Here is a 26,139-nt window from a genome sequence, read left to right on the forward strand (position 1 = left end):
GGGGACACCAAAGAATAGATACTCCAGTGGCCCGAGGGAACCGCCATGCTGATCGGGTGGCCAAAGAAGCTGCTCGAGGACCCCCAGCAAGTACTGTGACTCCCCTGTTCCAAATCCGATTGCAAGAATGGACACCTATGTATACCCAAATGGAAGAGAGATGGGCTCAAGAGGAAGGTGCAGTAAGGAGACCTGATGGCTGGTTACATCTCCCTGATACCAGAGTTCTGGTGCCACGCCACCTAGCTTGGCCTGTAGTGTCTCAAGCTCATGACCTATCACACTTAGGGAAAACAGCACTAGCCCGTCTACTCAATCGAGTAGTGGTGCTGGAAGGATTGGATAGTCTGGTTGCCACTGCCTCTGCCCGATGTACTCTCTGTACCCAGAATAATGCTCGTCAGGGACCCCGTATTCCACCAGGAGTTCAGTCTAGAGGACTAACACCCTTTGAGTCCCTAGTTATAGACTTCACAGAAATGCCCAGGAGCGGTAGGCTCCGATATCTCTTGGTCATGGTCTGTACCTTCTCTGGGTGGGTGGAAGCATATCCTACAGTCACTGAGAAAGCCACAGAAGTAGCTCGAGCTCTCCTTAGGGATGTCATCCCCAGGTATGGATTGCCCCTTGCCATAGGTTCAGATAATGGTCCCGCCTTTGTTGAAGCTACACTTCAGGCCCTGTCCCGCGCATTGCGCATTACCTGGAAATTGCATTGTGCCTATCGTCCCCAGAGTTCAGGGCAGGTTGAGCGAGCAAACAGAACCTTGAAAAATAGCCTAGCAAAGATTTGTCAGAAAACCCAATTGAAATGGCCACAGGCATTGCCACTAGCCCTCTTCCGCCTCCGATGCACCCCAACTAAAGGAACAGCCCTCTCTCCCTTTGAAATTGTGTATGGGAAGCCCCCAGCCATTTTACAGGGAATTAAGGGAGACATAGGGATTTTAGGGTCTGCCCAGGTGCAGGAGCAGGTAGCCCTCTTGGGCAAGATAATTTCTGAGCTTCAGTCTTATGTGAGAGAAATAAACCCTGTCCCCTTCCAGGCTCAGGTACATTCCTTCCTGCCAGGGGATAGAGTTTGGGTGAAAGACTGGAGGCTCCAGCCTTTGGGGCCCCGGTGGAAAGGACCTTTTACTGTTTTGCTTTCTACCCCTACAGCTGTGAAGGTCGCAGGGATAACTCCATGGGTCCATTGGTCTCGAATTAAGTCTGCTGACCAGACTGAGCCCAGCACGGATCAGACGGAGCCTAGACAGTGGAGAGCAGAAAGTGATCCAGCGGAGCCATTGAAGTTGCGCTTGACCCGAACCAAAGAATCTACTAGCTGAAAAGAAGGGTCAACTGTATACTGCAGGAGCGGCTGAACTTCGGCTTCACACTGAGACTCTTTCTTGCCTGATTCTGGCTTTCTTGGAATTTGAAAGCTTGATCCTTGTCAGTTGAGGGTCTATCCCAACTGGTATAAGAACTCAAAGACTGAGAACACTATATTAGAGTAATCTGTGATTAGCACAGACTGTTGAAATATTATTGCTTAATTAGTTTGCTGTATTTGTTTTAGATTAGGAAGAAAGAAAATGTTAGTAGTTTGGATGCTTTTGTTGTTTTCTACTCCTTGCCTCCTTGTTCCTAATACCCCAACTCGCTCCAACCTTTGGTTACACTCTGTCCAGGAACTAATTAGCCAGGCAAAGATTACTTCCCCTTGTATTGTGTGTTCCCGATTTTCTCCTTATACTACAGATGTCCCAGCTGTACCTGTCCCTGTGCAGCTCCCAGCTCTTATACCTCCCTATTTTTCGAGTTCAGGTCCTTGGAGCCAGGATTATACTTGGTGGTCCTTTTATAATGCTACTTCCCCCTCTGACTCTTCTCTAAGGCCAGTTTTTACGTCTCCCTATCCAGCTTCTGGAGTGTTTTGTTTAACAAGAAACATCTCAACTGTTCTTCCCATTCCCTGTAACTATACTAATGTTCTCCCAGAAAAAGGAGAATCTGTGTGGGTAGTTTCTCCAGGTACTCCTATGTGCCCTACTACCGTACCTGCAGATTATGACCCAGGTGATTATCTGGCTCCTAAGCGTACCACTGAGAAGACTATAGTGTCCAAGCTTATTTTCTACTTTCATAAGTCCCCGGGGTATGAAGAGTTACTAACAAATGAGCAGCCTGTCACAATTGGGGATTGGCGCCTATGGTGTGCAAAGTCTCCATTTCGTCTTCGTTCCCCCTGGGATAGGGGCTCGCATTATGGGCAACCTAAGTACCTTGTCCAGCCTGAGCCAACATTTATTGGGAACTTTCCTCACCCTCTCCTTGGTCATTACTGGCTCTGTGATAATGTCCTCCACATGATTCTTCCCTCCACATATGATTTTTGTGTATTGGTAACCTTGAATTATTTTCCTAAAGTTATTCCTCTTAAGCCACTATCCCCGCACCGTTCTAAGCGAGAGGCTTTGTCCTTACCCTCCTCCGTTGCCACAGAGGATGAGGCGATTGAATTAGCCCTCCAGTATATCAATTCTACTTATCCTCTGACTAAAAAGAGACTTGTAGCCCTTTCTGCCACGGCCTGGATTCCAATTGGGGGCCCGGTAGCGGGTATTACTGAACTAGGTATGGCTACTCGGAGACTTCAGTCCCTACTTCATGTTTTAGTTCATGAGCTGAACGTGGTAGTCAATGCATTGCAGGATCAAATTAATGAATTAAGTATAGTTTCTCGGTATAACCGTATGGGTCTTGACTACCTCTTTGCAGCCCAGGGTGGTCTCTGCACAGTGTTAAATTCTTCAGAGTGCTGTACTATTGTCATAAATAGGACGCATGTAGTTAGGCATGCCATGGATAAAGTCCTACAGTTGGCTAGCCTTAATGTGGAGGATTACCGAGGAGGATTAGACCTTACCTCCTGGTGGTGGTCATTGACCTCCTGGATACGTCCCTTGTTCATTTCCCTAATAGTCTTAGTTTTAGCAGGGTTGTTGTTTTGTTTCTTGGCCTCATGTGCTTCGGCAGTATGCCGTCGGACCTTAACAAGTAAGGTAATGGTGATTCACAAGTCTATTCCCAGTTAGGATCACTATAATCTCCAGAGTTTGAGATGTGAGACTTATCTCTGCATAAGCTGATTTTAGTCTCAAAGGGGGGAATGAGGCAGCCATGGGCATAATTATATATACATAAGAAATGATATTAAAAGCTTGAAGTTTGAATTCTCTTCAGTCCTGCAGGTAAAGGAATGCAGGCTGGTTCAGATTACTAGAAGTCTAGTTTGCCGGGCTGGGTTAGAAAGGTCAGAGACAGGAATTTCTTTCACCCTGGTGAATGATGAAAGCTAGCTCACATCTGTATATTATTAGGCATGCTGAGCAGCCTTTGTAAGCTCTGGCATGAGCCAGATATATTGTAGTTTACAAGATAGAAAATACTATTTAGAGAGAGAGGCAATAGATTAGTATTTACAAGTTTTTGATATTTAGAATATGTCTTATAAGGATGCTCATTTTAGAATATGTTTACTCTGTGTAGTTAAATGTAGAATACCTTTTTAAATCTAATGTTACTCTCTGCTGTATTTTCTAAGCAAAGACTGCAGTGAAGAGGCCAACATGTGTTTTGAGTTTTCTGTGGTCCTAGCAAGTTCTGTGTATAAGCTGATAGGTGAAAAAGGTCAGGAAAAGTCTTGATTAATTATAGGTAACTGTAGGAATAGTCCTGAAAGTATATCTGTATGCTATTAAGTAAGACTGACTTTTGACCTCTTTAATGAATGCCAGAGTCCAGTAAGCAATTTAAGCTATAGCTGAGAAATCAATCATGATGAGAATATAAGAGTTCTAGTGCCATATTGTCTGGCTTGAGGGGCCCCAGGTTAGAGGTCAGTTTAGGATGTCTGGAACCTATGTAACTGATATTTTAAAGTAATGATTGGTTGAGGCCAGGTAACCAATCTATTGCTTAACCAATTGGAGAGTAAGGGGGGGCAAGGCTAGGAGGGGGATAGAACAGTATTTAAGTAGGAGCAGAAGCAGTTTACGTCAGAAGAAAGGAAGGAGAGCTGAAAGAAAGCTGGAAGACAACAGGAGAGGAAGAGAGCAGAAGGAACAGACAGAAGAGAAGAGAGCTGAAGAGGACAGACAAAAGCCATAACATCCAGAGAGCTGAGAGAGAGAGAAGAGAGCTAGAACTGATGTCCTGCTTGTTTGCTGGCAAATAAAGAAGATTTCTCCCTCATTCTGGTGTGTGCTGTCTGACTGTGCATACATGACAGACTGCTCCTTGCTAGAATGTTACCTGACCCAGACTTAAAAAAAAAAAAAAAAAAAATATATATATATATATATATATATATATATATATATATTTTATATATATATATTTTTTTTTTAGATATACATTTTACATATATATATATATATATATATATATATACTATAATAAAACGCACCCTCAACGTTCTGAGGACACTGACTTCACTGAAGTCACTCAGACTCCCAGAACGGTTCGTGGATTCATGGTGGTGAAGCCACCCCACAGACCCGTGCCCCGCCCTCGCGTCAAACGTCATGACGTCGAGGGCAGAAAAAAAAAATTTTACTAAACAAACGGTTCGCACCCACGCACGGGGAGGAGGAGTAGGGAAACACTACTCCTCCCCCTGCCGACCCACCCGCGGAAAGGGAAACCACCTCCAAAGCTCCGGAGTCCACATGACTCCGGAGACCACTGTTCCGACATCCAACACACACCCCTCCGCCCGCGCGCCAAACCTCAAAAACTAGAAGCCCCGCCCACATAATGGTAGATCCGCCCCGACCCCACCCCCCCAAAGCTGCAGGTCAAAAGAAGGAGGTCCAACACCCCCCCGCAACAACCCCCTCCTAAGCCACCCACCTTCGCGTTGCTTTGCTGGCGGGGGACCCGAAACCCCGCCAGCACAAGTCCTGTCTGCTGACTACGGCGTCATCTTCGGCGTTGTTAGCCTGTGCAGGCAGGGCTTCTGTGTGTCTGAAGTCCTGCACATGCAGGACGTCAGACACACAGAACCCCGCCCTGCACAGGCTAGCAACGCCGAAGATCGCTGGAGGAGTCAGACTCACTCAGCACACACACAGGACTTCTGCTGGCGAGATTTTGGGTCCCCCGCCAGCAAAACTACGTGACGGTGGGTGCGATGGCGGCGGCCGGGTGCATCGCTGTGGGTGGGATGGCGGCAAGGGGGGGGGGCATTGCGCAGAGGAGGCGCTTCATTCCTTTTTCTTAAAAGCAGGATCGATCCTCCCTCCCCCCCCCCCCCCCCCCCAAAACTGAACCATACAACACACACACACTCTCATCTGGCACCGCTTCCTTACCCCCCCCCCCCCCCCCCCCCCCCACTTACTCACTCACTCTCATTTGGCCACACTTCCTCAACGCCCCCCCCCCCCAACACACACACACACTCATCTGCCAGCGCTTCCTGAAACCCCTGCCCCCCCCCACACTCACTCATTTGGCCACACTTCCTCAACGCCACCTCCCCCCCCAACACACACACACTCTCTCTCTCTCATCTGGGAGCTTCCTGAAATTCCTGCCCCCCACATACACACTCACTCACTCATGTGGCAACCCCCCCACCACACACACACACACTCAGTCTCTCATATCGCACCGCTTCCTGACCCCCCCCACACACACTCATGTGGAAACACTTGATAAACCGCCCCCCCCCACACACTCACTCACTCATCTCGCAGCACTTCCAGACCCCCCCCACACACCCCTCTTCTTCCAAGCTGAAACCCCCACCCCCCCCCCACACACCCCTACAACACACACACACACTCTTTCTCACTCTCATCTGCCAGCGCTTCCTGAACCCCCCTCCCCCCCACATACATTCTCTCTCTCTCATCTGCCAGCGCTTTCTGAAACCCCCCCCCCCCACACACTCTCATTCTCTCTCATCTCGCACAGCTTCCTGAAACCCCATACACACATACTCACTCTCTCTCTCATCTGCCAGCGCTTCCTGAACCCCCTGCCCTCCCCCCCCACACACACTCACGCACTCTGTCATCTGGCATCGCTTCCTGAACCCCCCCCCCCCATACACACACACACACTCACTCTCTCACTCGCATCTGGTAGCGCTTCCTGAACCCCCCCGCACCCCTCTTCTTCCAACCTGAACCCCCCCCCCCCAACACATCCCCCCTCCCCCAGCACACCAATTGCTTGGGTGCAGTGGCGGCAATCTCAGACACCAGAGACAGGGGGGGGGGGGGCCTGACACCAGAGAGACACAGGAAGGGAGGTATCTCTGTCACACACACACTCTCTCTCTCACATACAATGTCTTTCTGACTCTCACTCTCACACACTCTGTCTCACACTGTATCACATTCACTTTCTATGTGTCACAGTCACTCACACACTCGCTTGGTCTCATACACTCACTCTCACAGAGAATCTGTGTCTCACACACACTCTCTCTCTCGCACACACACACACTCTCTCTCACACTGTGTCTCACATACGCACTTGCACACACTCTCATTCTCACACACACACTCACACCCAGACTCACTCTCTCTCTCTCACACACTTTCACTCTGTCTCTCACACAATCACTCTCACATACACTCTCCGAGGAAAACCTTGCTAGCACCCGTTTCATTTGTGTCAGAAATGGGCCTTTTTTACTAGTATATATATATATATATAATGCAGACAGTTGCCAGCATTGAGAGGGTAAATGTGATAAGCTGAGGAATCAGCTCATTCCTTCTCCCTCACCATAACCTTTTCTCTTTAGCTTATCTATCTAGAATTCTTTTATTGCTTTTACACTGTTTGGCTTGCTGTTTCTTCTGCTGAATAAAGAAGAGAGAACACAGCTTGGTGCCTCTGGAGTGCAATTTTTGGTGTAGTATAAATATTAGTAAATCCTTCAAAAAGGGGGAGTGTAATGGGCTCTTGGGAGTGGTAGACATAGGGTTTTCCTAGGCCCCTTCCTTAGGGTCCTGATACACACCCCCTTGTATCTGCCCGCAAAAGCGGGCCAAGGCAGAACACTGGACATTCAGGGAATTCAAAGCGAATCCCCCCTTCTCCAGGCTCTCCTGAAGGAAGGCAAGGAGGACAGCTACCGAGGCCAAATTGCAAACCAAGCACCCTGGACGTACACTAGGACTCAAAGGTCTTCCAAACCCAGGCATAAGCCGCAGAATTATCCTTCTTCCTCACCTGCAGCAAAGTGGCAATCACTGCCTCCAGGTATCCCATCCGTCTCAAGCACGCTCTTTCAAGAGACAAGCCGTAAGACCAAAGGGAGAGGGATCCTTCATGAGGATAGGACCCTACACTAGGATAATGAGGATGCTCAGCCAACAGCCAAATCAGGTCTGCATACCATGGCTGACTGGCTGATGAGGCCAGTCTGGTGCCACCAGCACCATGATACTGGTGTGCCGAGCAATGCGGCCCAGAAGGCAGACGATCATCAGCCACAGAAGAAACACATACAAGAGGACCTCCACTGGCCATGGCTGGAGAAGAGCAGCCAGGTCTTCTGCCCCCATTCTCTGCACTTGCAGACAAACAGGGAGACCTTGACATCAACACACGTTGCCATGAGATCCATATTCGGCCATCCCCATAGATCCGTGATCAGCCGAAATGCCTCTGGAGAAAGTTCCCACTCCCCTAGGTCCAACAAATAATGGCTTAGGATGTCCGCCTGCACGTTCAGCGCACCCACAATGTGGGCCACAGACAGAAGATCCAAGTATGTCTCTGCCCATCCACAGAGTAGCATCGCCTCCATGGCCAAGGGTGCACGTTTCATGCCGCCCTATCTGTTGATGTATGCCACTGCAGTGACATTGTTGGACAGGACCCGGACAGGCTTGCACCTCACCAGATCCAGGAAGGCCAGCAATGCCTTACACAGTACTCACAACCAAGCGATTTATGGACCAGGACGTCTCTACCGGCGAACACCACCCTTGCACTGTCCTCCCCAGGCAATGAGCTCCCCAGTCCAAAAGGCTGGCATCTGTCATCACCACTACTAAATCTGGGGCAGCGAGGGAGGCACCCCTCTACTACTACTACTTATTTCTATAGCGCTACTAGACGTACGCAGGCTGCTGAGATGAACGCACCATCTCATGCTGAATCTGGCCCTCACTGTACAAGGAAGTCAAAGCAAATAGTTGCCCTTCAAAGGCGACCAGCGGATCAACAGGGACTGCTGCAGAGGCCTCATGTGCACTCAAGTTAATGGCAGAGCCTTCAAGGTCGCCACCATGGAGACCAACACTTGCACACAATCCCAGGCCCGAGGGGCCAGGATGATCAGGAGACTGGAAACCTGCGAGCACAGTTTCAGTTGTCACCCTTACAGAAAAAAAGACTTTCCCCACCCAGATGTCGAAGACCACACCGAGGTATGCAAGGGACTGAGAAGGGGTCATCAGACTCTTGTCCAGGTTTATCACCCAACCTAATGAGAAAAGTAGACAGACGACCTCAGCCGTAGCCTGAACATTGTCCTCCCAGGAGGAGGCACAGATAAGCCAGTCATCCAGGTAGGGGTGAACCTGGACGTCCTCCTTTCTGAGAAAAGCAGCCACCACTACTATTACCTTGAAAAAGGTTCATGGTGCAGTTGAGAGGTCGAAGCGCATGACCCGCGAAACACAGGAAACGCCAATGAAGCTTCTGGATCAGAATGTGCAGGTATGTCTTCATGAGATCCAGGGAAGTTAGGATAGCTGTTGGATAGATGCAATCACCGACCACAAGGTCTCCATGTGGAAATGACAGACATGAAGCACCCGGCTGACCCTCTTGAGATCCAATACGGGACAAAAAGTGTCATCCTTTTCCAGAATGAAGTAAATGGAGTAGAGGTCATGATTGGCCTCCTCCAGAGGGGCCACCTGTACAGCTCTCAGATGGAGCAGCTCACACACAGTAGAGCGGACCGTCTGAATCTTGAAGGTGACTTGCATGAAGACTCCAAAAACAACTCCAGGAGCTCCCGCACCAATTCCAAGTGATAATGGTCCTGCACTATGTCCAAGACTCACTGGTCTGATGTGATCTTGGCCCACTCCTCCAAAAAGAAACACAAACACCCTCCAACGATGATCCTGGAGGAATGGACCACGACATCATCATTGTGAGGCACAGGCGGTGGTAACAGTACAGGGAGCAGAAGACGCTGTGGAATGCCTGTCCCCTTGAAAGGGCAGATGGTGCTGCTGAAAGCAGTGCCTTGAGAACGAGCCAGATATACAGGGCCTATTTCTGAAACCTGGCCCGTGACTGGGAGGAACGAGAGGAAGGCTTCACTTTGTCCTCTGGGAGCTGTTGGCCCTTAGAATCCCCAAGATCCTTCACAATCTTGGCCAGGTCCTCTCCAAAAAGACATCCCTTGAAGAGAAGCCTCGCCAGATGAGCGTACAGGGTACTATATGGCAGAGTTCTGCCATTCTCTCTCTGTCCACCTGCTGGTAGGTGGATATAACCCACAAGTTCCTGGATTGATCTGTGGGACGCTATGGAAATTTAAGAATTCATCTACACTGAGGAGCCTAACAGTTATGTTACTAGTTGAAAACTTGGGCTCCTAAGCCAGAAATTTAGATCTCTTAATTTAGAAGCTCAACTTTTTTTTGAATATCAGAGTCAAAATGTTCAAGGAAAAAGTTACAAGACAAAGAAAGGTTTTGGAAAGTGATGGGATGTGAAGGAGAAATCAATTAGATCACTAGAGCGGAGATTTCTACCACTACTACACACACAACCCCTGGATTACAATCTCTCAGGATACTTACCTGATATGCTTAACACAATTGGAACCCACTCTCTCTGCCACAAACTCCACTGTTCTCCTTAGGGATGGTGGCTGGTTATGAAAGAAAGCTTGTTCCAACTCTGCCTATTCAAAAAGAGTGAACAAATCCATTTATGTTGTATGAAATGTCAACTTTTTACAACTCCTTACATCACTATAAGGAGGTTTAATTTTTATTATTTCTTTGCCAAATATTGAGAAAACTAGTAAAAAAGGCCCATTTCTGACACAAATGAAACGGGCACTAGCAAGGTTTTCCTCGGAGTGTGTATGTTTGACAGAGTGTGTGTGTGAGTGACTGTGTGAGAGAGAGAGAGTGAATGTGCGAGTGTGTCAGAGAGAGAGTGAGACTGGGTGCGAGTGTGTGTGTGAGAATGAGTGTGTGGTTGTGGCTGGGGCCCAGTTCCAGGGGCTCTCCTCCCTCCCTCCCAATTCCATGGTACTCCCCCCTCCCTATTCCATGGTCATTCCCCCCCTCCCTCCCTCCCTCCGAGTTCCAGGGTCGTCGTCCCCTCCATCCCTCTGAGTTCCAGGGTCGTCCCCTCCCCTCCCTCCCAGTGTCCCTCCTCCCTTCCTCCGAATTCCATGGTTGTCGTCCCCCTCCCCGAGTTCCAAGGTTGTTCCGTCCCTCCCTCCAATTTTCAGGGTCCCCCCCTCTCTCCCTCCGAGTTTCAGGACCCCCTCTCTCCCTCCGAGTTTCAGGGCCCCCCTCCCCAGGGAGTTTCAGGGTCCCTCCCTCCATCCTTCTGAGTTCCAGGGTCGTCCCTCCCTCCCAGTTCCAGGGTCCCCCGTCCGTCCCTCCCTTCCTCTCTTCCACTTCCAGGCCCCCTGCCTCCAAATTTAAAAAGTCATGTTGGAGTTACCAAGTTGGGGTTACATCGTCCGCCAGTAGTGCTAAAAGCCGTGCAGCCTCGGCCCTTCTCTCGCTGTCTGTCTCTCAGCTCTGGTCCCGCCCTTGCGAAAACAGGAAATGAGGGTCCGACCAGAGTTGAGAGACAGACAGCGAGTGAAGGGCCGAGGCTGCACAGCTTTTAGCGCTACTGGCGGACGACATAACTCGGACTTGGTAACTCCAACATGACTTTTTAAATTCGGAAGCAGGGGGCCTGGAAGTGGAAGGGAGGAAGGGAGGGACGGACAGGGGAACCCTGGAACTGGGGAGGAGGTTAGGAAATGGTTTTTCCAACGTTCCAATGTCTCTGGTGACGTCAGCTGGTGGTTACGAACACAGCCAGAGACACTGGAACGTTGGAAGTGCAAATTATTATATTAGATATGTATATGTAGCCACTTGATATGGCTTGTGGGTATTTTGCACATATATGCTGATCTTACAGTTATACCAGCCTTGTGAATTCTCTTCTGGATAACTAGAAACATGCAATACCAAACATTATATCAAATTATGGTTAATGTTCTTCATTTTAAGATGATACTTTAAGTACTTACTATGAACATGGCAATTACTTACAAGAAGGACAGATGTACTACTTGTATACCTGCTAGGATAAGCTGTGATTATTAATTTTCCCTGAAGCTAGTCACCTATTAGTATCGTAAATGATAGAATAATAAAATAAGGAAGAACATTCGGTTTAACTTAAATTATACACTACCGTCCTTTGACAGAGTATATATAAGATTGACACGGCAGTGCCCTTCAAGATACTATACATATATTTATTTTATTTATTTGTTACATTTGTATCCCACATTTTCTCACCTATTTGTAGGCTCAATGTGGCTTACATAGTACCGGAGAGGCGTTTGCAGACTCCGGTATTAACAAATACAAAGTGATGTTGTGGTACGATAAAGTTCCATGTGGCACAGCCACATTAGGGAATCGTAGAACGGAAGAGTTGTGTTATGTCCATTACATGCTTTAGTCTGGTTGTGTTGCAGAGATCACGCATTTAAGTTGGATCGGTAGGGTATGCCTTTTTAAACAGGTTAGTTTTGAGTGATTTCCAGAAGTTTAGGTGGTCGTACGTCGTTTTCAAGGTTTTTGGTAATGCGTTCCACAGTTGTGTGCTTATGTAGGAAAAACTGGATGCGTAAGTTGATTTGTATTTAAGTCCTTTGCAGTTTGGGTTCCTATTGATTCGAATATGCTTCTAATTGGTAAGTCGATCAAGTCTGTCAGATATCTCGTGGCTTCGCCGTAGATTTTGTGAACCAGGGTGCAGATTTTGAAGGCGATGCGTTCTTTGATTGGGAGCCAGTGTAGTTTTTCACGGAGGGGTTTTGCACTTTCAAATCGCGTTTTACCAAATATAAGCCTAGCTGCCGTGTTTTGAGCGGTCTGAAGTTTCTTTAAGGTTTGTTCTTTGTATCCCGCATAAATTCCATTGCAGTAGTCTACGTGGCTTAATACCATTGATTGTATCAGATTGCAAAATGTTTCCCTCGGGAAGAATTGTTTCACGCATTAGAGTTTCCACATTGAATGGAACATTTTCTTTGTTGTGGATGCCGCTTGGCATGGTTATGGTCCACTATAACGCCAAGGATTTTCAGGCTGTCTGAGACAGGAAGGGTGTGATCTGGGGTGTTGATTCTTGTGGGGTTGTACGCGCTGTATTGGGATGAGAGGATGAGACAATGAGTTTTTTCTTTATTGAGTTTTAGTTGAAATGCATTTGCCCATGAGTCCATGATGCTCAGGCTGAGATTGATTTAGTTGGTGATTTCTGTCAGTTTGGTTTTGTAAGGAATGTATATTGTGACATCGTCTGCATATATGAAAGGGTTAAGGCCTTGGTTGGATAAGGACTTGGAAAGTGGGGTCATCATTAAGTTGAATAGGATCGGTGATAGCAGTGATCCTTGTGGTACTCCACAGTCTGCTTTCCACAGTGATGATATGTTTGAATTTGATTTTACTTGGCATGTTCTGTTGGTTAGGAAGCCCTTGATCCAGTTAAGTATATTTCCACCAATCCCAAACTTGTCTAGTAATCTTATTAATATATTATGGTTTACCATGTCGAATGCACTAAACATGTCGAATTGGAGGAGAAAGATGTTTTTGCCTTTTGCTATTTCCAGCTTGAATCTGGCTAGAAGAGTGAGTAATACTGTTTCAGTGCTGTGGAGGGGGCGAAAATCTGACTGTGATTCGTGTAATACTGAGAATTTGTTTATATAATCTGTAAGTTGTTTGGTTACCATGCTTTCCATCAGTTTGACCACCAACGGGATAGATGCTACTGGACGGTAGTTAGTGATTTCATTTTTTTCTTGGTATCTTTTGGTATTGGGGTAAGTAGGATGTTGCCATTTTCCTTAGGGAAGAGGCCTTGTTGAAACATGTAATTTAGGTGGGATATGAGGTCTGCAATGAAGCAGTCAGGGGCGGATTTCATTAAGTAGCTGGGACAGGTATCTAGTTTACAATGAGTGTTGGAAAACCTACTAATCGCCTGGGTAACTGTTTCAACGGTAAGGAGGGCGAAGTTTAACCAAGTCTGGTCTGCCGGGTATTCTCCAACTCATTAAGGAAGTTTTACTCCATGCTTGTTCGAGTTTCCTGGTTTGTGTTTTTAGCTTTTTCAGTTCATCATTGAACCATGGTGTTGAGTTATGCTTGCGTGAGGTTCTTGTTCGTAAGGGTGCAATTTCATCTAGTATGCTTTTGCATCTTTTATCCCATTCTGTGAGGTAGTATATGGAGTCTGTGCTGTCCCATTCATTATTGTATATCAGTTGCCAGAATGTTTTAGTGTCTACTTGACCTCTTGTACTGTAGGATGTGTATTCTTGTGTTCGTTGTGAGCCCTTCTTCCACCAATGTAAGGATAAGTTTATTTTGTAGTGGTCGGTCCAGGGTATTTCTGTCTATTTAGTATCTGTTCTCCAAGGACAAGCAGGCTGCTTGTTCTCACTGATGGGTGACACCCACGGCAGCCCTGAGGTCCGGAAATCTTACTAGCAACAAAAGATTGCTAGAGCCTTCGGGCACGCGCGGGCGCACGCATGCAGGGCCATCAGTTTCTTTTTGTCTGCGGTTCAGAGAGACTGTGTTTTGGTCCCTCTCAGCGCGTCCTGAGAAGCCTTCGGTCTTTTGTCGCGTTTTTTCTTCTCTCTTTTCTCTTCTTTAGCTCCGTTGAGCTGCTTTAAAAAAAAAAAAAAAAGGAAGTTCCTTACACTTTGTGTTACGCCGGCTAAGTTTCATTTCGCCACCGTTGCAGCTATCTTAGGAAGTCCGTTCGGGGTTTTCTCCCTTTTTTTTTTTGTTTCTTCATTTTTTACACCATCGCCAACTTTGACTTCGCCAACACTATTTTTCCGTCCATGACATCGAGGATTCCCAGCGGCTTCAAGAAGTGCCGTTGGTGCAACCGGGCAATTTCGGGTTCTGATCCACACGCATGGTGTCTTCAGTGCCTTGGGTCCGAACATCGCCTAGCTGCCTGTAAATTGTGTCTCAGTCTAAAGAAGAGGACACAAGCGGCGAGACAAGCTCAGCGGGACAGTCTGTTTGGAGCTTTGCCCGGTACATCGACGCCGACAAGGGTACCGAGTTCGGCTATGTCGATGTCAGCACCGGAGCAAGCATCGACGTCGGGAGTGCAAGTAATTGACTTTTTCTGGGGAGTAGTCAATTTTGAATCTGATTGTAGGATGGTATGTACTGAAGGAATAGTAAAATTGTTTTGGAGTTTCTTCCCCTTCCGTCCAAATCATAAAAATGTCATCGATGTACCGGTAGTATTTTAGAGGTTTGGTCTGGCATGTATTCAGAAATGTCTCTTCCAGCTCAGCCATAAAAAGGTTGGCATATTGGGGTGCTGTCCTGGTGCCCATCGCAGTGCCCATTATTTGTAGATAGATATCATTGTTAAAGCGGAAGTAGTTGTGAGTTAAAATAAATTTGATTAATTTTGTAATAGTTTCTGGTGAGTATTGATGGTCCAGTGTGGTCAATTTTTTGGACACCACAGTCTCAATCAGTGATGGCTGTATACAAACATCTATATACAAGAAACTCACAGACAGATGCAGCTACCTCCACAACTCCAGCTTCCATCCTTCACATACAAAAAGATCCATTATTTACAGCCAAGCCACAAGATACCACCATATCTGCTCGGACCCAGGGGATAGAGACAGACACCTTGAAACCCTAACTGCATCCTTCAAACAGAAAGGCTACAACCCCAAAATAATCTCCAAGAACATTGCCTCCTCCCTCAAAACACCCAGGGAAAATCTGCTACAGTACAAAGAAAAAAAAGCCACAGACAGAATCCCACTTGTAGTGACATACAACCCAGAGCTGGAGAAACTGAGGAAAATCATAAGAGACCTACAGCCTCTATTCCAGGAAAATGAATTACTGAAAGAGATATTCCCATCCGCACCAGTGCTTGCCTTCCGACAGCCACCCAACTTAAAACACAAGCTAATCAGAAGTAAACTCCCAACACAGACTGAAAAGGAAAAGAAGGGCACATTTCCCTGTAATATATCCAGCTGCAAGCTATGCCAAAACATTTCACAGGACCCCACAGTCATTCACAAAGGAAAAATATTCAACATAAAGGAATCTTTCACATGCTCATCTTCCAATGTGGTATATATCATTCAGTGTAAAAAATGTAATGAAGGATGCTATATTGGAGAAACAGGCCAGATACTTAAGACAAGATTCAATCTGCACAGACATCACATGAAGATAGCCGGTGCCAGTCAGGTTCCAACCCCGGTGGGCCAGCATTTTACAAGACCAGGACACTGCACCAGTGATTTCATAGTTAGAATCCTGAAAGGTAACTTTAAAACAATACAGGAATGTAAGACCTTTGAAGTCAGAATGATTGAATATTTTGACACCAAACAGACAGGACTTAACAAGGATCTGGATTTTCTAGCCCATTATAAACCATAAAATTGTATTTCTCTGTTTATCACCCTCCTCTCACCTACCCACACCCATCCTGTTAGAATATCAATGAAATGCTTTGATGTCCCCATGCATACCTCCTACCACCCCCACCCTATCAGACTGTCAAAGTAATGCTTGGATGTTTCACTTATATATACTATCTGCTACCACATTTACTTATTTCCGATCTGACAAAGAAGGGCAACCTTCGAAAGCTAATCAAGAAATAAGTTATGTCCAATAAAAAAAGGTATCATCTTATTTTCTTTTCCATGTTTTATTTTGTTTGATTTCTATTGATAACCTTAAGAGTGGACTAACACGGCTACCACACCTCTCTACTTAATGATAAGTTAGTGAGCAGGGGAGATGGGAGGGGGGAGAGTAACTTCGAATCAGGGTCCTCTTTTAATCTGTCTCATAGCAATTAATGTTTCTCACCCTCCTTAGGACTTTGTTCTTTGGTGTGGAATCTGGTGTTCTGGACAGAGGGGAGGCAGAGGGAGGGGGGGGGGGGGGAACTACAGAGCACTTTCAAGGTTAACAGGGAAGTGTCACGTATGCAGCTGGCTATCTTTGGTTGCTGGCAGTTTTTTCCCAGAGGGAGAGGTTGCTCTTGATCAAGGAAGTTACTTAGAAGACAATGGTAGGGTACTTAACTTGATTGCTCTTTGGAATGTGTTAAGCGGGGAATGATGGCGCTTGAACACTGGTTTTAGACTTCATAGAATCTTTCACTGAATCATGTACATTTCAACAGTCTTGCTTCTTTAGCTAAAAGCTCGTTTGTGTGCAGGCCAGATTATGTCCAGGCTGATTCAATTAAAGCCACAAGATCAATTTATCCTTTTCAGTTTGACCAACCTACACAAATCTGCTCTCCTCACAAGCCCAGCGTCCCCGGTTTGATCAGATGCAGTGCAGAAGGCTCCTACAAAGGCATGCCTAAAGTATCTTCAGCTCCCCTAGCAGTCACCCAGTCTCTACCTTGGTCTTGTCAGGCCCTTAAGGCCTTGTCAACTGTAAAGTCTCATACTCTCATGATCAAAAGCAAACGCCGGCGCTAGAGGCTGTTAACGCCATACTAGCGCCGGCGTTTGCTGCCGCCCCATGATCAGAGCCCTCAAGCACGTGAAACAATACCCTCGAGGGCTCTTAGCGCAAGTAGCATGCTAATGCATGCTAATCAGTGCTTAACGCATTCATCCCCAATGATCAGCGACCAGCTTGCCAAATATTGGGTCGCTGGCCACGGCAAACCCTACGCCAGCTCTGAGCTGACGTTAGGGTTTGCAGATCATTGGGGAGGAATGGTGAGCCCGGTCCAGCATGCATTTGCATACTGGCAGGCCCCCATTCCCCCCAACGATGCAAACCACCCCCCCAGCGACAGGGGACTGGAGGTCCGGCGGACCTCCGGTTCCTCCCGACGATCCCACCCCCCCCAGGTTCAGGGAGGGCTGGAGATCCGGTGGGTCTCCAGCCCCCCAAACCCCCCGAAAATGGTCCCTGCCTGGTGGTCCAGTGGCCGTGGCCGCCGCCCCCCCCCCCCAGGGACAGGAGGGCTGGCGGTTCGCTGGACCGCCGCCCCCCCCAACCCAACCCCCAGCATTGGCAAGGGTCCACTCTGCCATCCGATCCGACGCCCACCCTCCACCTCAGCCCGCCCCCCTACCTTGGTTGGAGGAGGGACACAGCCTGCCTCCCTCCTCTTCTTTCAACGCTGCAAAATGGCGGTGCCCAGCCCTGCCCAGTGCATCCTGGAATGCGCTGGGCGGGGCTACACACCATATAAGGGAGTTTTCTCAGGATGGGCTGGGTGCCGTCATTTTGCGACGTCGAAGGAAGAGGAGGGAGGCAGGCTGCATCCCTCCTCCAACCAAGGTAGGGGGGGCATGTAGAGAGGGAGGGTGGCCGTCGGATCGAATGGCAGAGCGGACCCTTGCCAATGTTGGGGGTTGGGTTGGGGGGGGCGGCGGTCCAGCGGACCGCAAGCCCCCCTGTCACTGGGGGGGGGGCAGCGGAGGCCACTTGACCACCAGGCAGGGACCATTTTCGGGGGCATGCTCGGGGCAGGGGTAGTCAGGGCCTGGTGGTCCCAAGGACCTCCAGCCCCTGTGTTTGACAAGTTTGGGATTTTGACAGCCCAGACCTGTCAAACATGCGCTCAGCACAATCCTCCCGCACTTCTCCCCCGTGATCAAAGATAATTGCGCTGCTTAAATTTGCATGCATTATCTCTGATCATTGGTGCGGTAAAGCCCCGCGCTGTTCCAGTGCTATTTTTAGAGCGCTGTTTGGAACAGCGTGGGGCTTTTGATCATCTGCCCATCAGTATCTTGAGGCACAGTAGGCAGTCTACTCACAGTCTGATGACCAGAAGCGCTGCCCAGGGCACAGAGGCTCCACAACCCCGAGAGCTGTGTCAGGTGTTGGAGGTAGGAACCAGCGGAGGGGCAGCAGTCTCAGCCACTGTTGCTGCTCTGCCCGTTCATTCATTCATATACCTGTACCTTTATGTCTATGTTTATTGGCTACTTGCTATACCACCCTTCAAGAGGATATCAGAGCAGTGTACAGGAAAAGTACAATAGCAAACAAAGACTATTATAGGCATGTTATAGATAGAAAAACATGCATTTGCAAACTGGCAGGCCCCCAAACCACCCCCCCAGCGACAGGGGACTGGAGGTCATGACATTGCAAAATCTTTAAATAATCATGACAAAGAGAGGGAGGGAAACATAAATAGTTGTAGCAGACAAAAGGATGGAAAAACATGACATTAGGAAAAAAATAGCAAACGGGACAATGTATTCAGCTACTAGGGTGATGGGAGCTATTACTAGCCTGAAACCGGCACCGGAGGTGTTGAACGCTGGTAAGACAAGTGATTTCTCGTTGCAACGACAAAGGAGTGTAACAAAGGAGAGCTTGTTTGTGCAGACTTTGGGCGGACTGATTGCTTGGAGACAGTGGGCGAGGGTAAGATGCTTGATATTCAATTTCTGCTAGATATGGCTATAGATGTTATAGTTGTTTGCCTGCTCCAAAGGTAATGAATGGACCTCAGAGATGTTTAATTAATGTGGTACTTAATCTACCCAAGGTGAACAAGTTTAAACAACTGAATTGTATATTACTGAAAGCTCGTTCAGTTAGAATAAAGCTATGCTTTTATTTGATTTAGTGAAAGACAGTAATAGCGATATTGTTTGTATTACTGAATCTTGGTTATTGGAAGAGGACACTGTAGTATTAAAACAATTCTGTCCGTTCCTATTTTCCCCAGTTTTGCTCTACCTGTTTAGTTTATTCTCATAGGTGAGGGGGGTGCGATGCATCTGGAATTGGAGCAAAGTTTGGGCGGATCCTGATGGGTGGGGGCTGCTAAGAATGCTCCTTATCTTTCTGTGGGATGGTAAGAATAGGAAGAAATAGAACTTTGACAGGCTGATGATCAAATTTCTTGTGCTGTTCCTGTGCTCTAGACACTTTGAAGGTTCCATCAGGATCTGACCATTGAGATAAAATAAGTTCCTGGATGGCCTCTTGCTCTGAAAATGCCTTAGAAGGCTTTCTTGTGCTGGTTATCTTAGGATAAACCGAGGCAGCAGCCTGCGCCTCCGGATCCGCAATATTTAAAGCTGCCAAGGCGTTAGAAATAAGAACCGGCAGCTCGTCCCTATGGAACACACAGACGGCCATAGGGTTGTCAAGTTCCTCCTGGCCCAACTCTCCCTCCTCCAGGTCATCCACCCAGAAGGGACGGAGGGAGTCCCTTCCACAGAGAACACGGCAACGGAGGGAGACGGGGAACCAGGCCCCAATGACGCCACCTCCGAAAGAGAGGAGATTCGCCTTAGAGGGACAGGAGACGAAAAAACCCGGCCACATTAGCTGAAGACATAGCCAGGGCTGAGGAAAATTCCTTTTTAACATGTAGGCTTGATGTAAAAGAAGGACAAACTGGAGAGAAAGCCTCCCCAGAGCCAATCCCCCCCCCCCCCCAGCGGAGAGTCCCGCAGAAGCCGTCAATGGAATAGAGGGAAGACCCGCAGGAGAAACAGCAACCTCCAGCACACTGCAGACTGGCTCTGAAACCGCCACATCGGGAGAAGGAAAGGGACAGTTCCAGAGCCGAAGTGCTGCCTCCTAGCAAGGGCTCTGACCAGCCCGCCAAACACAGCCCCTTGGCAGATCTTCACCTCCCACAGCGGGAGCACCATTTTACCACTTCTGCCACCATTCCCGAGGCGCACTGCGGGAAGAAGAAATCAAAGGCACTTACCACACACCAACGGCCCAGGCTAAGAAGACGCCTCCCAACCACAGACCTGCTGCCAAAAGACCCAGTAGGCAAACAAAGCACTCCACAGGGTAAACTGACTGGGAGCACTGACTGACTGTGTGTGCAGTTCCTGTTGCTCCCCCAACTCAGCTTTTTTATTTATCGGCTGCCCCTTTTTTTTTTTTCTTTTAATTGGTGAAGAAGGGAACAGCCAGAAAGACCTGCAGGCAGTCAAGGGGAAACAGGATGAGGCAGGGACCCAGGCAGGTATACCTTAAGGATGACTCTATGTGGCCAAACACCCCCAGACTCAAATGACCAAAAAAACCAAAAAAAGGCCCAGGAATAGCCCCAGTCTAGAAGAATCCAGGAATTGGTGAGAGGTCAGCCACCACCTTCTGGAGATAGAGATATACTGGCTGATGGAGGGGCTGATCGTCCATTATCACTCACTTCAGTTTGTAATCTCTACCTCCACCTGCTGGTAGACAGACACAACCCATCAGTTACTGGATTCATCTGCTGCCTGCGCTAAGGAAATGACCATTTAACCCTACTCTGTTTTCTGTCCAATAACCAATTCCCAATCCACACCAGAACCTTGCCTCCTATCCCATGACTCTAATTTCCTCAGGAAACTCTCATGAGGAACATTATCAAAAGCTTTCTAAAAATCTAGATATACATCAACCGGCTCACCTTTATCCACGTTTATTCACGCCTTCAAAGAAATGAAGCAAATTGGTGAGGCAAGACTTCTCTTGGCTGAACCCATGCTGACTCTGTTTCATTAGACCATGTTTGTCTATGTATTCTGTAATTTTATTCTTTATAATAATTTCCACTATTTTGCCCTGCACTGATGTCAGGCTTACTGGTCTGTAATTTTCCGGATTACCCCTAGAACCCTTTTTAAAAATTGGTATCACATTGGCCACCCTCCAGTCTTCAGGTACTACGGACGATTTGTATGATAGGTTACATATTACTAACAGGAGACTTGAGTTCTTTGAGTATCCTTGGATGTATGGCATCCGGTCCAGGTGATTTACTAGTCTTTAATCTATCAGTTTGGCTCAGTACATCTTCCAGGTTCACCGAGATTTCTCAGTTCCTCATCATCATCACCCTTGAAAACAATTTACGGTGCAGGTGGATCTTTTACATCTTCTTCCATAAAAACAGAAGCAAAGAATTAATTCAGTTTCTCCGCTATGGCCTTGAACTCCCTGAGTGCCTCTTTTGCTCCTTCGTGATCTTCCCTCGCAGGTTTTCTGCTTCTGATGTACCTGAAAAAGTTGTTACTGTGAGTTTTAGCCTCTGCAGCAAGTTTGTCTTCATACTCTCTTTTAGCCTTCTTTATTAATGATTTGCATCTGAATTCTCAGTGCTTATGTTGCTTCTTTTTTCGTCATGTGGGTCCTTTTTCTATTCTTTGAAGGGCAATCTTTTGGCTGTAATAGCCTCTTTTACTTTACCTTTTAACCATGTTGGCTATCGTTTTCTCTTCTTTCTACCTTTGCAAATACATGGAATGCATTTGGTCTGGGCTTCCAAGATGGCATTTTTGAATTACGTCCATGGCCGATTTAGTGTCCTAATCTTAGCAGCATATCCTTTTAGTTTCTTTTTAACCATTTTCCTCATTTTATTATAGTTGCCCTTTTGAAAATTAAATGCAACTACTGTAGATTTCCTTTGCGGATTCATCCCAGATAGTAGCTCAAACTTGAGAATGTTATGATCACTGTTTCCCAGGGGGCCCAACGCCACCACCTCTCACACTATGCCATGCATGTCACCAAGGACCAGATCCAAAATGGCTCCCTCTCGTCGGTTCCTGGACCAGTTGCTCCAAGAAGCAGTCATTTATTACAACTAGAAATTTTATCTCCCTGGCACTCCCTGATGTAACATTTATCCAGTTAATATTGGGGCAATTGAAATCACCCATTATTATAGCGTTGCCCAATTTGCCAGTTTTCCTAATCTCTGCAAACATTTCTTCATCTGTCTGTTTTTGTTCTGTCCCAGTGGATGGTAGTACAGCCCTCCAAGAATACTCCTTCCCTTCATTCATGGAATTTCTATCCATAATGATTCCATGCTGCTATCTTTTTCATGTGGAATGTTTATTTGACTGAATTCCTTCTTTAACATATAGCGAAAAAAAACCTTCAATTTGATCCTCTCTATCATTGCGATACAATTTGTACCCGATTAACACAGTGTCCCATTGATTGTCCTCTTTCTACCAAGTCTCTGAGATGCCTATTATATCTACCTCATCATTTAATGCTATATACTCTAACTCTGCCATCTTATTTTTTAGGCTTCTAGAATTTGTATACAATCACTTCAATTGTGTTTTTTCCTTTGATCTACAAGCTGCTTACAAGTTGAAGGTCAGTAGTGGTAGCTATTTTTTAAGCTTAGTGATCTGAGCGGGGGGGGGGGGGGGGGGGCAATGATCCTTATTTGCCAGGAACCCAAATAACTGTTAGTCCGCCCTAATAACCATAGGAGTGTAGAAAGGAGGGGACTGCATAAGGAAAGCATGTAGGCTATGCCTCATGAAATTATTTCCACTCACCTGAATCTGTGTGGCATCACTAAACCACATTTTCCAATACCTATGTCCTGCCTACTTTATAAATCATAGTTGAAACCAAGGTATTTATATTCATCCACACAAATGTCACTAATGTATAACAGGTAAAGATATAAAAGACAAGAGATAAAACGTCAGTCATTCTATGTACCTGAAGTTTCTTTTCTATAAGGGTAGCTCTAGGTAACAATGGCTCTGCAGCAGTTGGGGTTATTTTCCTTATGAACCCTCCATTTTTGGCCCCACTACCAGTTATAAATGAGGATAGCAATTTACGTAATTCACCTATAACAAGACAAGCATATGTTAATTGAAAATAGTTACAAGTGAGCTGCAAAAGCAACACAGTCTGTAATATGAGCAGGAGCAGAATGTTACTGATATACATACAAGCATTTATAACTGTTACATTTTGAATATGTACATTTACCCGGTACGCCTGCAATTTAAAAAAAAAACGTACTATGTTTTTGTGTGAACTACAGAAACACACATTTTTGGCCCACTTATATTTTGTATTTAAGCTTCTTTTTCCTCAAATATTAGGTGTGCCCGTAACTCAATTCACTTTCTACTACTACTACTACTTAACATTTCTAGAGCGCTAATAGGGTTACACAGCGCTGTACAGATTAACAAAAAAGGACAGTCCCTGCTCCAAGGAGCTTACAATCTAATGGGCGAAATGTCAAGTAGGGGCAGTCCAGATTTCCTGAATAGAATGGTGGTTAGGTGCCGAAGGCGACACTGAAGAGGTGGGCTTTGAGCAAGGCTTTGAAGATGGGCAGGGAGGGGGCCTGGCGTATGGGCTCAGGGAGTTTATTCCAGACATGGGGTGAGGCGAGGCAGAAAGGGCGGAGCATGGAGTTGGTGGTGGTGGAGAAGGGTACTGACAGGAGGGATTTGTCTTGAGAACGGAGGTTACGGGTAGGAATGTAAGGGGAGATGAGGGTAGAGAGGTAGGGAGGGGCTGTAGATCGAGTGCATTTGTAGGTTAAAAGGAGAAGCTTAAACTGTATGCGGTACCTGATCGGAAGCCAGTGAAGTGACTTAAGGAGAGGGGTGATATGAGTGTACCGGTTCAGGCGGTTAAGGTCATTTGCTGAGCAGCTACATGCTGAGCCATAATCTGTCATGTTGGTTCTGGAGTATCCTCTAGCCAGTTTGTCTTTCAGGATACCCATAACGAATATGCATGAAATAGATGTGAATGTAATAGACAAAGTGATTGCAAATCTCTCTCAAACATATTCATTGTGGATATCCTGAAAGCCAGGCTGGGTATTCCAGCACCAGGTTGGTAAATACTGTTTTAAGCAGTATAAAAGAGTTCACCTCTTTTATAAACAAACAGATTTTATAAAAGAGGTTTGGTGCCTATTCACACAAAAGAATGGGCTGATTAGTAACATTCTCCTTTATATATTTATAGCCCCAACATCATATTTGATGGTATTACATCAAAATTATCAGTTTAATGCCCCTTATATGTACTTTAAACCTCCTCAGTCATATCCTTGCTCTCTGAAAATAAAGCTTATTTGTTTTTCTGTTTTATTTCAGCTGTCCATAATGACTAGACTACAATCTCTAATGATTAGGGGATGCCCAATATGTGCTTCTGTACAGCTCTGATTACATCTGGCATGTGCTGAACAAATGGTAAAACTACCACAAATTAATTCATTAGTTTCTAATCCTTAAGGGTACTTCAAATCCTAATAGATATTTTATATCAAGCCTTTAAAAGCGAGCAATCTTTATTTCTCTCAGACAAAAAGAATTCTCGTTTCCTAGTAAAATCCAGAGCTTAACACTCACCAAGATATGGGCAGCAGATGTAGAGCAGCTGCTGATCCACTAAAGGAATGCAGTCCTTGGAACAGGAGAGGATTGAAAAAAAATATAAAGAAAAAGCCAAAATCAAAATCTGCACAATACAGCAAGGCAACATTATCACAAAATATTTCCTCTATGCATGAACCTAAGACTCTTAAATTTATACAAACATAAGATAAACTTCTTTTTAAAAATAAACTGGAAGAAAAAGCATATAGGTGTTTGTGTACACACACAATACAGAGAAGAAATGTGTAAGCATGGTCTAAACAAGACTTCCTGTCCCAGATATACGCAATGCTCTGACCAAGCCAAGGTAAGCAAGAGAACACTGTACAGTCTGGCAAAAGTAAAGCAGCCCATATCTGACACTTACCAAACCTTGACCTTTTCCAGTAGTGTCCACAAGAAATACCTCCTGCTGAGCCTCACTTCTGAAGAACATCTCCTCTGGCACAGATGGGACCTGTAATACAGAACACATTTAAGCTTTATTTTGATAAGTCTGGATCTATGATTTGAGTAAGATGTAGCCCCCTGTTTGAACATGTGTTCTTGGGAGGCGTTTAGCTCTGAGGTTCGATTTTCCTGTAGACTCATTAGTGAAAGCAAAAGTACAGAAGGGGCATTATTGCCTGTTACATTCAGGGCTTTTTTTGAGGGGGAATTGGGGTTACTGAGTACCGGCACCTTTTCTGTTGTCTGCTAAAATTGACCCATGGTCCCCAAGTTTTAATGAAAGAGCTTGGGTTCTACACACAAATACTGCCTTGTCATCGATTCTGTGACTGGTCAGAAAGAAAATTAAGTGGGATCTTTCCACTCTCTATAGTTTGGATTCTAAGGGGACTGCTTCAAAGAAACCTTTGAAGCTAATCCAGTAACTAGATTGCCCTTAGTAACCTCTGCAAATATTCTACTTTCTCACACCTTAATTAACACCTAATTCGGGTCAGTAGCAGTACTACCTCTCCAGCAGACAAAGAACAGAAAATAACTTTCTTTTAGGACAAAGTTTGAGCCTTGCTACTATCCTTTTCAATACTCATGGCTGTTAAGTTTCTACCTGTAGAGAAAGTTTCAGTTTAAAACTATGGGGAAAAGGGATGTACACTATGGCCCACTTGCTTGCTTGCGTCTCTCTTTTTTATATTTATTTTTTTTCCAAGACTGAACTAGGCCCTGCTGTGCTTTCTAGTCTATCTGTTAACGCTGTGGCAGAAAATTCAAGTTTTAAAACTACCGGGAAAAGGGTATGGAGACTAGTTAATAAGTTTGCTTCTTCTTTTTTTTATTCTGGGTTTATCAATAGCCTACAATTCCTCTTTTAAACCCAATCTTTACGTTACCAAGCACAGAGCAAAATAATGTCACTTACCCAGAGAAATGTCCTCTTCTTTCAGAACGTCTCTGATAGAAGATTTTTTCTTTAATATATATGCTTATGAAAGTTATTTGTGTATTTGAAATTTGAAGCAGAATGCTACTTTTATTTTACTTTATAAATAGGCATTTTTTGTACATTTCACATAGGTGGAGATAGGACCTGAAGTGGTGAACTGGATTAGGAGCTGGTTGACAGAGAGAAACCAGAGGGTGATGGTGAATGGAATTTGCTCGGAGGAGGGGAAGGTGAGTAGTGGAGT

The 26,139-nt window shown here is 46.1% G+C and overlaps 1 protein-coding gene across 1 annotated transcript in view; it reads right to left on the reverse strand.

Annotated features, from left to right (window-relative positions):
* CDAN1 (codanin 1) overlaps positions 1-26,139 on the reverse strand; it is a 270,195-nt gene that overhangs the window by 103,491 nt on the left and 140,565 nt on the right. The window contains exons 16-19 of the mRNA XM_030214355.1: positions 24,870-24,959; positions 24,476-24,530; positions 22,806-22,939; positions 9,843-9,946 (exon numbers count right to left, since the gene is read on the reverse strand). Of these exons, the coding sequence (XP_030070215.1) occupies positions 9,843-9,946; positions 22,806-22,939; positions 24,476-24,530; positions 24,870-24,959 (383 nt within the window). The remainder of the gene's footprint in view (positions 1-9,842; positions 9,947-22,805; positions 22,940-24,475; positions 24,531-24,869; positions 24,960-26,139) is intronic.

This window comes from Microcaecilia unicolor, chromosome 9, assembly GCF_901765095.1.
Source record: "Microcaecilia unicolor chromosome 9, aMicUni1.1, whole genome shotgun sequence".
Classification (NCBI taxonomy): Eukaryota; Metazoa; Chordata; class Amphibia; order Gymnophiona; family Siphonopidae; genus Microcaecilia; species Microcaecilia unicolor.